Source organism: Pholis gunnellus (assembly GCF_910591455.1).
Source record: "Pholis gunnellus genome assembly, chromosome: 5".
NCBI lineage: Eukaryota > Metazoa > Chordata > Actinopteri > Perciformes > Pholidae > Pholis > Pholis gunnellus.
In genome coordinates, this window is record NC_136531.1 from 5,553,324 (window position 1) to 5,567,567 (window position 14,244).

The window sequence follows — 14,244 nt, forward strand, 5'->3', positions numbered from 1 at the left end:
CATTTATCATTTCTACATTGATAAATCACAAATTCCTAACGTGAGTTTTATTCAACTCAATGTACAATTACAGGTCCAGCTAAGGAGAAACGGGGACATTTTTACCATGCTGTGACTTCTTTAGCAGTATAGACTCAAATCTGACAAAAAAAGGCAACACCGAGATATCACTGTACAACCAGGCCCTCGCTCCCTTTCAAATGGCGCTAGCCTGCATGAATGAATGTTAGATGGCAAGCATCTCTGCCCGGCTTTCTCCAATGGATATTGTGACGACATCCCAAATGGCCCAGAGGACAAGACAGGGACGGCAGAGACGCAACGTGACCGGAGGTTCCTCGTCAGTGGTCCTGTCCACAGCCAGCTCCTTCCTCTGTTGGCTCGCCCTGCTGTCAATAATGCGATTGCCGATGGTAACAGCTGACTGCTGGCTTATCGAAGGCGAGAAAGGCTTCGTGTGGCTGGCTATCTGCAGTATGAACCAGCCGCCTTATGAGGCCATCCCCTCCCACATTAACAGGTAAGGAAACTTAGGATAAAAGAGTTTTGTCGATACTATTTTGCCTTTTGTCAAAAAAAAAAATCTAACGCCTTCCCGCTTATCTCAACAGCACTATTGTGGATCTGAGGCTGAATGAGAACAAGATACGATCGGTCCATTATTCTTCGCTCAGTCGCTTTGGCAACCTCACCTATCTGAACCTCACCAAGAACGATATCAGCTACGTGGAAGACGGAGCGTTCTCAGCACAATTCAACCTGCAGGTGAGCAGTTCTAGATACAGGTTAATGGATGCACTTGTTCATGCACATTCACACAATACAGGAAAGTGCATTCACCATGTACTGTGTGTTTTTGGTTGACATATTTGGGTATGTTAAGAGAACAGTATGTTAAGACACTTTACAACTCAGCCCGTTCGCACTTCCAAGTCATCAAACACAGCAGCTTGGTCAGTAACCCTACACTTCAATCTATGATGCTCTATGTGGCCGTAGTATAAAGATAGGTCAAAACATGCAGGACTTTCACCCAGGAGGCCATCGTTAATGTCCTGTGTGAAACTGAAAGTCAGTGTTGAGTTATTTTAAAAGTAGTGTATGACGTAACATACTTAACTTACTTCAGGTACGTAGCATAACCTACTTAATTACACAACGAACACACTTACACTTATCACTAACCACGATCTTTTCCGTAACCCAACTGAGTAGTTTTGTTGCCTAAACCTAACTAAGTTGATTTCTGTGACCGCGGTATATTTAGAAAATGTAACGAGCATAACTGTACACATGCACAACTGACGCCACAGAGGTATACGTGGAGCTTCATAGTTTGACCAAGCTGCCGTATGTGACTACTTCACCTAATTTCAAGGGGAAATAATTTCCACATTTACATGTATTTGAGAGTTATGTTGGATAATGTTATCGTGTACTTAATGTTTTAGACAAAAGCTTTGATCAGCATTCTTACAAATTAAACTACCAGACAGTGTGTATGGTAGTTAAAGTTAGCTCCAGTTTAACCAACAGCAATATTAAAATGCAGCTTGCACATTAATGCATAACTTTCTTTTGGTAAATAGAAGAAAAAAAGGTATAATTTTGTTATTGGTACTGAACATTCTTGAGTTCTTCATAATGGCTACTATCACTTACTCAACACTTCAGAATAATTCATGCTAATTATGAATGAAGGACTTATCAAGGGGAGTATTTCCACACTGTGCTGCTTCCGCTACTTTTACTTGGGTAAAGGATCTAAATTATTCCAGAATTATACACACAGATGGACTCGCGGAAAAAACAAGAAAGAAAACACTCGCTCATTATGGCTTCCAGAAGCATTGAAGGCAAAAGTGTTTTCACCAAACTGAGCTGAACGCAGCCATAATGAGCTGGCGTACTTAGACATACACTACCCAAGCTGCTGGAGCTGTGCCAGGAGGTAAAATGTGAACAAAAAAGATCTTAGTAAATTGAGCACAGCATAGAGGCTTAGATCACCATGTGAAACATGAATTGTACTGAACCGTCGTCTGTTTGTTCTGCATGTTTCCAGCTTGTCGTGTGTGATGCTTGGCGCCGGCCGGCTCTTCAGAGATTAGAATAATCCCACTTGTGTTTGCCTCTCCAGGTTCTCCAGATGGGTTTTAACAAGTTGAGGAACCTGACGGAGGGAATGCTGCGTGGCCTGGGCAAGCTGCAGTATCTCTACCTGCAAGCCAACCTCATCGAGACCGTTACACCCAACACCTTCTGGGAATGCCCCAACATAGAGAACATAGACCTCTCCATGAACAGGTATCGACCTGGGTCCATGTATGTGTGTCTAACGAGAGACAGAAAACATGCTGTGGTGTTTCTAGATTAATCAATTACATCATTTTGAGAAAGGAATACTCAGCACTTATCAAGATTTGGTTTAAGATCTGTTTCATGACTGTGAATTGAATATATTTGGTTATTTAAACTGACAAAACAAGCTATTTACAATGTGATGATTATTATATAGACCAAACAATCTAACGAATAATAAATTGGAATTATTGCAGCAGTTTTGTCGTTTAATGACATAACATAAAAGGGGAATTCAACAGAAAAGCTGAAAAAGGCTCGTCGCAATCAAACTTTCTTTATGGGTTCATGATTCTGTGTTCATTGGTGTATGATGCTGACTTAAAACGATTTGAAACATTTTTAGATAGGAGAATATATTAACTTTCTTAAATGCAGCCAAAACATCAATGATAAATGCCAGGCTTGGTGTCATCAACCCATGATCAAAGATCAAGAGCCGCTTTCTAAAGTCACCAATTTGCACTGATGTTTTGCAGACTTGCTGAGAAAAAAGCATTGCAGAAGATGCATAGATACACTTTCTTTTCCTTCTCACTGACAGTATCCTCATTAAACCATGTTGCAAAGCTGCAAGAAGCCATTCTTTCAACACAAGTTGAGATACTTTTTCCTCAGTGGGAATAACTTGTCTTGTTCATACTATTAGTACCTTAACTGGTATTGATCCCTTGACTGAAAAGCAACAGCAGAATGTAAGTTGAACTGCTCTTTGGGGCTTGTTCAATTTGGGAAAATGTTTTACTGAAGTACAAGAAGACTAAGTAACAAGTGGATTTAAAGCGAGAGCCTGTAGATTTTGATCATTAAAGTGTGTTTACAGGTCTTGAGGAATACTACTGCATATGTGGAAAACGTTCAGAAAATATATATTCAATGTCGGATCGCTCAATTGCCTCCAGTGATGTTACTTGAGGAGTATGAAGACTAGAAGTTTGAAAATGATAAAATCTTGGGTTGACAGAAGTGAGTTTACCAGAACTCTGTAGCCCGCTCCTCATCTCTGCCTAAGCCAACATTGGCAGATAGAAGCATAATATATATATATATAATAGGATATATTATGTATGATATATAGCCTGCCGATTGAGTTTGATTGTGAGTACTGTAGGAGGTTTTGATGAGAAAGAAGAATACGTGGATACAAACTGTAGATACATTTTTCCCCCCACTGTCCATCATGAGTCCGACAGTGTAACAGACGTGCAATGCTTAATAGGTGAAAACACTTTTTGAAATTGATTGTTGACAGATTGACGATACTGAATTCAGCTATGAGAGAGTAGATGAAGGGGACATTTATCTAAAAATCTATAATTTTCCCTTTGTTCCTTTTCAGGATCCAGGTGCTGGATGGCAGTTTGTTCTCTGGACTCTCTAAGCTGACCACTTGTGAACTTTACACCAACCCCTTCAACTGCTCTTGTGAGCTGCTGGGTTTCCTTCGCTGGCTCTCATCCTTCCCCAACAGGACCAGTGAGAGGATGGTGTGCGACTCCCCTCAAGGATTCTTCGGCTACAACCTCCTGAGCCAGAACCCCCGCATGCCGACCCAACGCAACGCTCTGCACGTGCTCAGTCTCGTTTGCACAGACGACGGCAGCAGCGTGACGACCTACTACACGATTGGCATGGCAGATTCCACCACCCTGCCCCCAGATTTTGCCTCTCCCTGCGGATTGGACGATTGTGCTTCCGGGACTCCTCCTGATGAGGTCATCAACATAAGCCCCATTTTCTCTGACACCAAGCCGCTAATTATGCTAAAGCAGGTGCTTCATTCGATCGTTGTGATTACGGTTCAGATTCCTCACCCGTACAGGAAAATGTACATCCTGGTACTTTACAACAACAGCTTCTTCACGGATATCCAGAATCTGAAAAATCAAAGGGAAGATATTGAGCTCAAGAACTTAAAACCTAACACCGACTACACATACTGTGTGGCTTCTATAAGAAACTCCTTGCGCTTCAACCACACCTGTCTGACCATCTCCACTGGCCGCCAGGCCAGAGAAGAGACGACAGCCAATCAGTCATCGGCCACCCACTACATTATGACTATTTTGGGCTGTTTGTTTGGCATGTTACTCTTCCTTGGCCTTGTTGTCCACTGCATGAGGAAGAAAAGGATCAGCCAGGAGAAGGAGAGGAAGATGAACAGGATCCAAAGGACTCTGATAGAGCTCAAGTATGGTGGAGAAGGAGACATAGAGGGAGGGAGCGGAGGATCTGTTTCCCAGAAGCTTGGTGCCGGGGAGAGTCTGTCCAGAATGCCTTACCTTCCTCAGGGCGGTGAGATTGATCCATACAAGCTGCAGGAAGTGATAGAAACACCGGTGCACAAGCCTGCCAAACTTAACTACATGGAGGTGAGAGGGTCTGGCATCGAAAGGGAGAGAGATCGAGAACGGGAGCGAGAAAGAGAGATGTCGCCACAAGCGAATCCCCAGGGCTCAGTGGCAGAGATCTCAACCATTGCTAAAGAAGTTGATAAAGTTAACCAGATCATCAACAACTGCATAGATGCTCTCAAATCGGAGTCTACCTCCTTCCAACAGGGGATGAAATCTCCCTCCTCTGCAGGCGGAGGGGCGGTTTCTACTGCAGAGCCGCAGCTGGTGCTTCTTTCTGAGCAAGTAGAGAGAGAAAGAGGAAGCGAGTTCCTCTCCCCGGTGTATAAGGGAGGAAGAGGAGGAAGAGAAGAGAGGGGGAGAAGCTATCACCACTCTCTGCAGCGACACCACAGCATGGAGGCGCCACCGACCTCCAAAAGGCCCAGCACCTCCTCTTCTCCAGGTTCTGCCCGAAGCCCTCGCTCATTCCGTTCGGAGGGAGGCTACCACTCGTCCGAGACCCGTTACATCGAGAGGACCTCAACCGGAGAGCGAGGAGAAAGGGGAGGCGGAGAGGCCATTCGTACGGTCAACCCTGCGGCGGCTATCTTACGAGCTGAAGCACAGAGAATCCGCCAGTACAACGAGCACCGTCACTCCTATCCCGGCTCCCAGCAGCACCTCCAGGAGCTGCAGCACCACCCCCAGATCATGCAGGAGCTCCACCACCACCCGGGTGGCCGTAAGCCCTCCATGTTGGACCCCCTCACCCTCAGCAGGCAGGCCAAGCAGCGGGAGCTGGCCTACTCCCAGCTCTCGCCGCACTACCCGCTCTCGCCCCAGTACCACAACCTCAGCTACTGCTCCAGCCCGGACGAGGACGAGGAGGACGAAGGGCTCCTCTGCACCCCGACCCTGGGGCTGTGGGAGAGGTTCAAAATGCACCGGAAGCGGCACCGGCAGGCGTCCATGGAGGACGAGGGATACGTGGCAGCCGGACACGCCCTTAGGCGAAAGGTTCAGTTTGCCAAGGATGAGGATCTTCACGACATACTGGACTACTGGAAGGGTGTGTCCGCCCAGCAGAAGACCTGAACCCACATCTGGAGACCCCAAACACTTTGAAGATGGAAAATAACAACACAGACTGATACAAAAACGACCTGTAAATACACACAAACACACACACACACAACTCGCAGGATCTACGGAATCAAACTGCCCACATACATCTACACACACACACACACACACACACACACACACACACACAGACACGCACACACTTTACACAAACCAAGCCTTTGCTTCTGAGAACATGAAGGAGGACCAAACTAATATATTATATTGAACAACAGAAATCATAGCTTATAGAGAGAGACTGAGTTACTTTTTGTAATGTAATAAACATTATAGCTCAGACTTATGTAGCTATTTGTACTAAGTTTAAAAAAACAAAAAAAACATCAACATTAAGAGCCGAAACCTTAAATATTGCCAGGCAACCCATCCTGAACCGCCTGGCTGCGCTTTTAATCTGCCTCGAGAGCGACATTCTTTACACCTGACCGCGGCAGATTAACCTCTCCAATTATTGTCACCGCGGTGGATTGATTAAGGTGTTGCCTTGCCGGGAAAAAAAGGTTGTTTTTGCATCGCGCCCTGCGACGCTGCTTCGGTAAAAACAAGACATTTTGAAAGATCTACCGTGATTCGGGAGATTTAAATCGTCAACATGACAAATTCTGGATGGGTCGCCAGGCAACAGTAATATTCAACTGTGCTGAGAATGAGTAGGTAGCTCTCACCAGGAAGTGAGTATAATGTGCCAAATCAACCAAGTGGTGGGGGGGGGGGGGGGTAGTAGAGCCCTACTGTGTACCAACGTCTCCTCGCCACTGTTTTTATATAGAGAATTTAAAAACCTAGAATGATATGTTATTACTATTAATTATTCTTATTACATTACTGGTCTTCTTATTATTCCTATGCTCCACATCATTAATATTCTATTATTTGAATATGGCATGGCTCTGTCGTGTGACTGTGTTTTGACTGTTTTCGAACCTCTCAGCTGAGAAGCGAACACCAACAGAGACAAACAGAATAATGGACGAGACATTTGAGTTCTTCTTTTCTACCAAGAGGAACGCGCTCTCTGCTGAGCCCGTCGTTTCTCTCGGTGAACCCCCCCCCGACTTCACCTGCTCCTCATCCTCCTAAAGAGGGACCGCTGTACAGACGAGAGAGAGAGAGAAGTTCTATATTTGCAACAGAGGTGACTGTTTTTGTTTGTACAACATGGTTTTGGAATCGTTCAGACTTTTCAAAAACCAGAATCCCAAGTTAGTTACCTACCTGCTCACTTACAAAACGGTACGTTTTTGATTTTGAAAAAAATCGAACTAAAAATTCTAATCTTCAAATGAATGTCTTTTAACTCCCACAGGGGAAACATATCTGCACTGTTCAAAATCAAAAAACGACTCTTAGGAAAAAAAACTCTCAGCTTCCCGATACACTGTAGCTCCACTGTGTTCTATCAACAAATCATTTCCTTTTATTTCTCTCCTCCCACCGCCCAGGTTTTCACTTGTTTTTGTTTTTTGGGGGATTCCTCTGGTTCCACTGTGGTGCCATTGTGCCAACTTGACAAATCACCAAGAAGTATTTGAAATGATTTTAAATACTACTATTTACAGACCTCGTCTCCTTCTCATCGACACACATCAGTTTGCCAGAACAACGACAATTTGCACAAAACGATCCAAACCCCATTGGCTCACTGCTCCTCTTCTATCCTCCAATCATGTCTAAGACCAAAGTACTGTGGTAGTAAATTGACCCCTATAGCCCCTGACCCGGCCCCAGCTGTTTACCCACCATCACCCTTGCAGTAACAACTCTAGCACATGCATACACATTCAAGTGTACCCACACACACACAGATGAATGTATTCATTGAGAAATTAATACTGTTTAGCAGCTGGAATCTCTGTTTTCTAATGTACAAGCTGTATTCGAACAGTGTCCTCATCTGTCTTATAGAAACCTCTCTCCAGATGGCCACACGTGTTTCAGAACTGGACTTAAATAACGAATATTTGATAGATCTGACCACTCGGGGCAGATTCTCACGGACGACTTTCATCACATCAGTTCGTGTCACCAATTGAACCAAATGTTGTCCGCAAGAAGCCCAAATTTGCCACCGCAGACGTCTATTGAAGTAATAGCAATGGGGTTTTGCCTTATCAAAAGGTTTTCAGCCGGAAAATGTTCCCGGTATTAGAAGTGTTGTAGTAAAACGTGATAAGAATCAGTAGCGTGATGAAAAGGGACTACATGTATATCTGTGGGGATCTAAATACCGGAGGCTGAAAAGACGAGTAAAATGTGATAAAGAATACTGCTGTTTATTCTATACAGAGCTGTGCTACAGCAACTCATTTCAGAGGACTGTAAAGCAGGGATGGAGTCGAGAACATTTCAATTCACTGGATTTTGAATTTAACATGCTTGAGGTTTTCGCAGTATTGACAACCAATTTATAATTACAAAAAGGACTTTTTGAATTGAAACAGAAATGACTCCAGCCTTGAAGCGACGATGAAAACTACACTCTGGAAACAACAGAGCTGACAAACAATGAAACGTTTATTGGTGAATGGAAACACTGTATAAAATTGTCTTTTTCTCTGCTATAATGAGTTCAGAATGCTCAAGTCATTAAGCCCAGTTAAAGCCATAATCGTGGGTTAGTGAAATCACCACAGCTGTTTGTAGCACTGCAAAAGCACATTCATTAGTGTGTTTTTTTTTTCCTCTCCTCATACTGCTGCAGCTATAACGTGGTTCCTCTGCTGCTGCAGCAAACCATCCAGCTCTGATCCAAGAGGAAACAGATGAGCCGTGGTTGTTTCTGCATTACACGTCCCAGATTGTGGCTTTAACTTAACAACAGCCTTAAAAACATTCGATTTTCTTTAATCTTTTTAAAGTCGAAGAAGTTCCTGGTTTTCTTAACTTATACTTTCATGACTGCAATTTTTATAATTGCTTGATTCTTAAGCCTCACTTGAGCATTCTTTCAGTAACAGTAATATCAATGTAGCGATGTATTATAGTACTGTTTTTCTTTCCTGTTCTGTTTATGAACAATAATGGCCTGAATTGTTCCCGTGTCAGAGAGTAGCAGAGCTCGTCTGGAATCAGACGACAACAAGCTGACGGTCGAGGCGACTAGTCGCCAGTGACCCTAATCAGCGCTGCTATTCTGTGAAGCGTGAAGAAGATAAACTGTTTTTGAAACTACAATGCCTAGAAAGTGGAAATAAATAGAGGTCCTACTGACAACGGACAGAAACAACGGAGCATGATGCAAGGGAATCCTCAGCGGATGCTTGTGTTACATTCTTCTAGTGAATGACTCAGGAGCGAGAGAGAGAGAGTGTAAGAGAGAGAGAGAGAGAACGATCTGCCATAGGATCTCTCCGAGGCTTTCTTTCTTTTCTTGTCAAAAAATCTAAATGAGCACAATAAAATAGCTTTTCTTTCACCGTCTCCTTTCCTGGAGAAACCATACGTATGGCAGAAGTTTTAAACACACTCAGGACTTTCACATTTCTAACTATGTTTGATTGGTTGCTTTTGCCTAAGCACATCCTTGACGAGTCGGTTTGCCAAAATCATAAGCATGAATGTGCAGGTATCAGGCAATGGACAGGTTTGTGGTGCAGTTTGTTAAGGTTTTGAGATATTAGTCTCTGAAATGTCTGCTTCCCACCACAACACAACGGAGATGAACAAAATTGTGGTGCTCATTTTTGTAAAAACATGTTAAAAAAACAACCCACAGACCACACTGTCAAAAGCTGTCCATGAGGTAGTTGATGGTCAGTGTCCCTATTATTCTGGATTACCTCCCAAATAACAGGGACACTGTTTCGGAGAATGAAAAAACTAGCAAACAATTAAGACAATAAGCTCGAGTCATGCCGCGGCTGCTGCTCCTTCAGAAGCTTATCTGTAGTTAAACCTGTGTTGTCTGTGTTAAAGTCACGTGATTGCTGCGTCCTCAGAAGAGGCGTAAACAGCGGCTGTGGTTTAGTCTGAAGAAAGAAACTAAAGGCCGTTCCCAATATTAGCAGTAACAGCTTAGCAACATAGATAAAATGATAATGATAGTTCCATTGCCCCAGTGGATGATGTTGAAGCTCTCTGACTCGCATACGGTGGACGGCTCAGATCCCCGGTTCAGCTCGAGTATCGCCGTACAATCTATCTGGACCCGTCGTGAACCACAGCTCATCGAGTCGGGTGCAAAGTGACAGAACAACGGCCCTGCAGAGTTCAAAAACAACATTTTCTAACCTAACCTCAAGGGGCATCTTGCCACACAGAGAGTTTGGGTTTCACTGCCAAAAGGTTGCGATCTGTCTCCCGTGTCTGCCTCCAACCAACACGATGAAGATGAATGACATTGTGTTGGAGTTGCTCACAGCGTCGAGCCATTTTAAACAAGACAAAGAGCCTACGGCCATACTCGCTAAATGCTAACGTCTCCATGCTGCCATGCATCTGTACCGCTGAGGCTGATGGGAAAGTCAGTAGTTTTGCAGGTATTTGGTCATAAATGAAAGCACTGGACAAATTGGAATTTTGACCAGATGATGGAGCTTGAAGAGAAATTAAGGGACCGCCAAAGTTATTACCATTCATCCCGAAGGGAACAATGTGGGAAGAGTCATGAGCATACATTGTAAATCTCTATAAATGTCTCTGTGCAAAACTGTGTACCAATCATCCAAGTAGATGTTGAGGTATTTTACTAGATAAGTGGAAAAGTTGCTTTTCATAGAGCCGCTAGCATGGCAAAAATTGTGTTTGTTTAGAATTGTCTCCTTGGCAGATTTACCCAAAACTATCTGTCTGACTCCGTACTACTGGAGGCAAATGAGAAAACTAAATTTGACAGTGTCTGGTATGTTGTTTACTCTGTGGTTGCACAAAGTCATACAGAGTTCAATGATCGCTTTAACGTATAACGTGTAGCCAGTTTGTAGTTTTATAACATCAAACAACATGAAAACTTCACAATCATTAATATTTCAAATTGGTTAATCCATGACTGACTGGTATCTGTGAACAGTTTTTGGCTTGTAGTTAAATATAATCTCGTTAAATAAAAAAAATATTTTGGCATATCTACACTTTTTATGTCTCAGTCCAAGAGAAATATGGGTAAAACGTAAATATGGGCCGAATGCACTGCAGGAAAAACTTGGATGAAAATGGATACTGACAAACCCGGGGCACCCTCCGTCAAAACACCGCTTCAAGAAAGACTTCAAAAAAGGGAAGAAATGAAGTAATGTCATGTTGTATTGGCACTGTGGATGAAAGGCCTATTCGGAGCGTGTCCTTGGTGAGAGGAATTATTATGCTTGCTTTGCTGGATTTTTATTTGACAGCAGCAAGTGATCCATCTAAAGAGGAGTGCACCCGCTCTGAAATGTGGCGTTTAATAGGCAGAGAAAATGTCGCGTTTAAAATAACTTAAAAAATTAGAGACAATGTTTTTGTGTGTGTGTGTGTGTGTGTGTGTGAAGAACTACACAGCGTGTGTCGATATAATGCTTGATGATGTAACCTACTTCTCCAGCAATTTCAGGATGTTTTGTGCCAAACAAAAGGTTTGACGTGGTTGGAGTTTGAACTGTCAGCAGCTTAAACATCATCATCTGAAATCTAGGCTACCTTTAGTTACAAAAAAAGGGCTCCTAACTTTCTTTTTTCCTCCCACACTGCCGTTTTCTACAGCTATACCGTCCAATTTCATTCAGACTTTAAATGAGAAGCTTTACTGTGCATGACGCAGGTAAGTGCATGGCTCTGGGAGACGGCAGCGCTGCAGGACAAGGCAACAGTCTTTTCCCTTTTTTGATGCACGTGTTATAACACTGTGTGATACTGCGGTTACAAAAGGAAAAACTGAAAAATCCTCAATAATTCTCACAAAAACACGACTGCTTATGTTTTACTACAGTAGGGACACACGGATGACACTTTTGACACAAGTATATATATTTGGTACCTGCTGATACCGAGTGCCGATTTGAGTACTTAATGCCGTTACAGTGCTAAATGTCACTTAGAGAGTCAGGAATATCTGATGAAAATAAAACATGCTTTCAGACTGTAACAAATTAAATATAATACATGTTGTTTAACAGACAATAACAATGTTGATCATCAGTAAAAAAAATGTAAAAGCTTTAATGTGCAGGGTTACAAGCAAGACCTGGTCCTTTAGGACTTGTAACATTTTATTCAACAACAAATAAAGTGTACAACTGCTGCACTGCTACGTTCACGGCCATTACGTTACTGATAACTTCATACGGGCATCAGGCAGGTAAGGTCTCATGTGAACACACAATATAGCTGCATTTTCATAGTTTTTGGGGCTTGACCCACATTAGAGACTTACAGTACAGTCTTAAAGTTAGTTTATAATAAAAACATTGCTGTTGTCAGCTATAATTTTTGTAAAATGCAGAGTTCTTAAAACTTGTTTCCATTTTAAACATTATCTAAAGTGCTTAAAGGTATAGTTTCACCTTTTGGGGAATAAGCTTATTCACTTTCTTGCCGACTGGTCTCAGTTTAGCAAGTAGCTACAGCCGGGAGGTGATTAGCTTAGCTTAGCTTAGCATAAAGATTAGAAGTTAGAAAGTCTGGCGAGTCACTTCACCGAGTGGTTCGCCAACTATCCTTACAACCACAAATTGCTATTTTTAAATGTACGTTTGCGTACGGATTAAACAACCAAGATATAAAGTGTAAATTAGAGAACGGAGCCGAGCTAGAGTTATGCTAAGCTAACCGCCTTTTCCTGAAAACATCCCGAAAGAGCAACATGTTAATACAAACACAGTGACTCTGTGTAAAGGGACATAAATGTGCTTCTAGAATCAGCCACAGCTCCACCGGACTCAACTGTCATTTAAGCGAATAAGCATTTTTGGAAAATCTAAATGTCTGTTCTATTAAGAAATGGTTCTCAAAGAGTAGAGGAGCATGTAATTGATCTAAATGCTACATTTCTAATTTATAATACAATTTCATTGTCAAAAGCACATGTGGGCAACGACCCAGTACAATAAGCCTGGACCAGCGGCTCATCTTTTCAGGTGAAATAAGCCCTCAGAGTCATAATGGTGGTGCAATACATGTGCAGGAGCTCAATCCTTTTCCACCGTGAACTGAGTGAGAGAAAATTGCAACTTCAGTACAACAACGAAGAGGTTCATTACTCCTTATCTTCAAACTGCTGCGGTACAAATGGCTAAAGGGCCTGACGGTTGGAGGCTTCGAATGAAGGCGAGAACATGTCCTAACAGGGTCTTTTCATTATCCTTACATCTCCTATCTGTCCTGTGTGATTTTAACCCAGGGCAGGTGAGTCTGGTATGTCTCCGCGGTTACATCATCTTTCTCCCAAACCTCATTTTCCTCCCTTTACGGCACCTCAGATCTCTCCCTCACTCTCGGGGCTCAGGCAGACCGGCGAGCTCACAAGCAGAACTTATAAACCAACTGGGAGAGCGAGGCACACTGTTTATACTGAGACACTGCAATTCTTTCATTTGAAACTTTTTTTTTTTTTTTTTCGAGATCTGGGATTCCGGATGTTGAACTTTTAAAACTACACGTGATATTTTTGCAGAAATGCACACGACGTAGTCACGACGCGGTGCGGCTTATTATTAAAGAGCTCTCCCGGGCCGGCAGGAATGAAAGATTTCAGTCCCGTATAACCGGGTGGAGCGGTTGAAAAGGGCAGCCAAACAAACTCCTGGTATTACTGCAGGAACCTACATTAAGTCTAGTTGTGAAGTGCTGTGGTTGAGGGCTGCCCTTTCTAGATGCGCTCTTATCAAAAGCAGTCTGACGCAGAGCGGAGAGGAAGCCTCCAGCTTGCCCCGCTGTCAGAGTTTGGAACACAAGTAGTTGTCAGGCTCGTCACAAGCCGGAGCCGCAGTGACCAAAATATCTGTCTTTTTATGTGTGCGCCGCCTGTCTACGCCCCCGTCACTCTACAGCCGTCCATGGAGTACAAAAAGAGGCCCTCCCCAGGCACACACAATAACTCCCCGCTCCTCCATTCTCCACGTGGCATTTGCAGTGACACTTCCGGCAGAGATGGAGGGCAGAAAAGATACGAGGGACAGAAAGGGATGGAGAGAAAAAAAACAAAAAAAAACAGAAAGCAGCAGGAAACGGAATTTAAGAATAAGGGGTTAAGGAAGATAAAAGAGGACAGAAAGACAGGGTTCTTTGCTCATTTCCAGTGTTTTGATTTCTTTCAGAGCCTGGGGGGGTTGTCTTTGTGAAATAACCTTTTGAAAAACGGGAATCGGGCTCGCCGTCAGCGCCTAATGTGGGTCAGCCTGTGAAAGGAGGCGGCTTGATATAGAGCGCGATGTTAAGAGTCATAAAGGGAAACATTCTCACCACTGTATTACTACATATTAAAATCAAC

General features: G+C 43.2%; 1 protein-coding gene across 1 annotated transcript; it reads left to right on the top strand.

Moving 5' to 3' along the window:
* Positions 1 to 230: 230 nt before the first annotated feature.
* On the top strand, positions 231 to 5,792 carry LOC306696239 (protein ELFN1-like; the record flags this gene model as incomplete). The annotated part of the gene is made up of 4 exons (XM_079159804.1): positions 231 to 520; positions 612 to 765; positions 2,141 to 2,307; positions 3,701 to 5,792. 4 exons carry the CDS (start codon positions 231 to 233, stop codon positions 5,790 to 5,792), a joined length of 2,703 nt encoding a protein of 900 aa, XP_079015930.1.
* Positions 5,793 to 14,244: the final 8,452 nt, after the last annotated feature.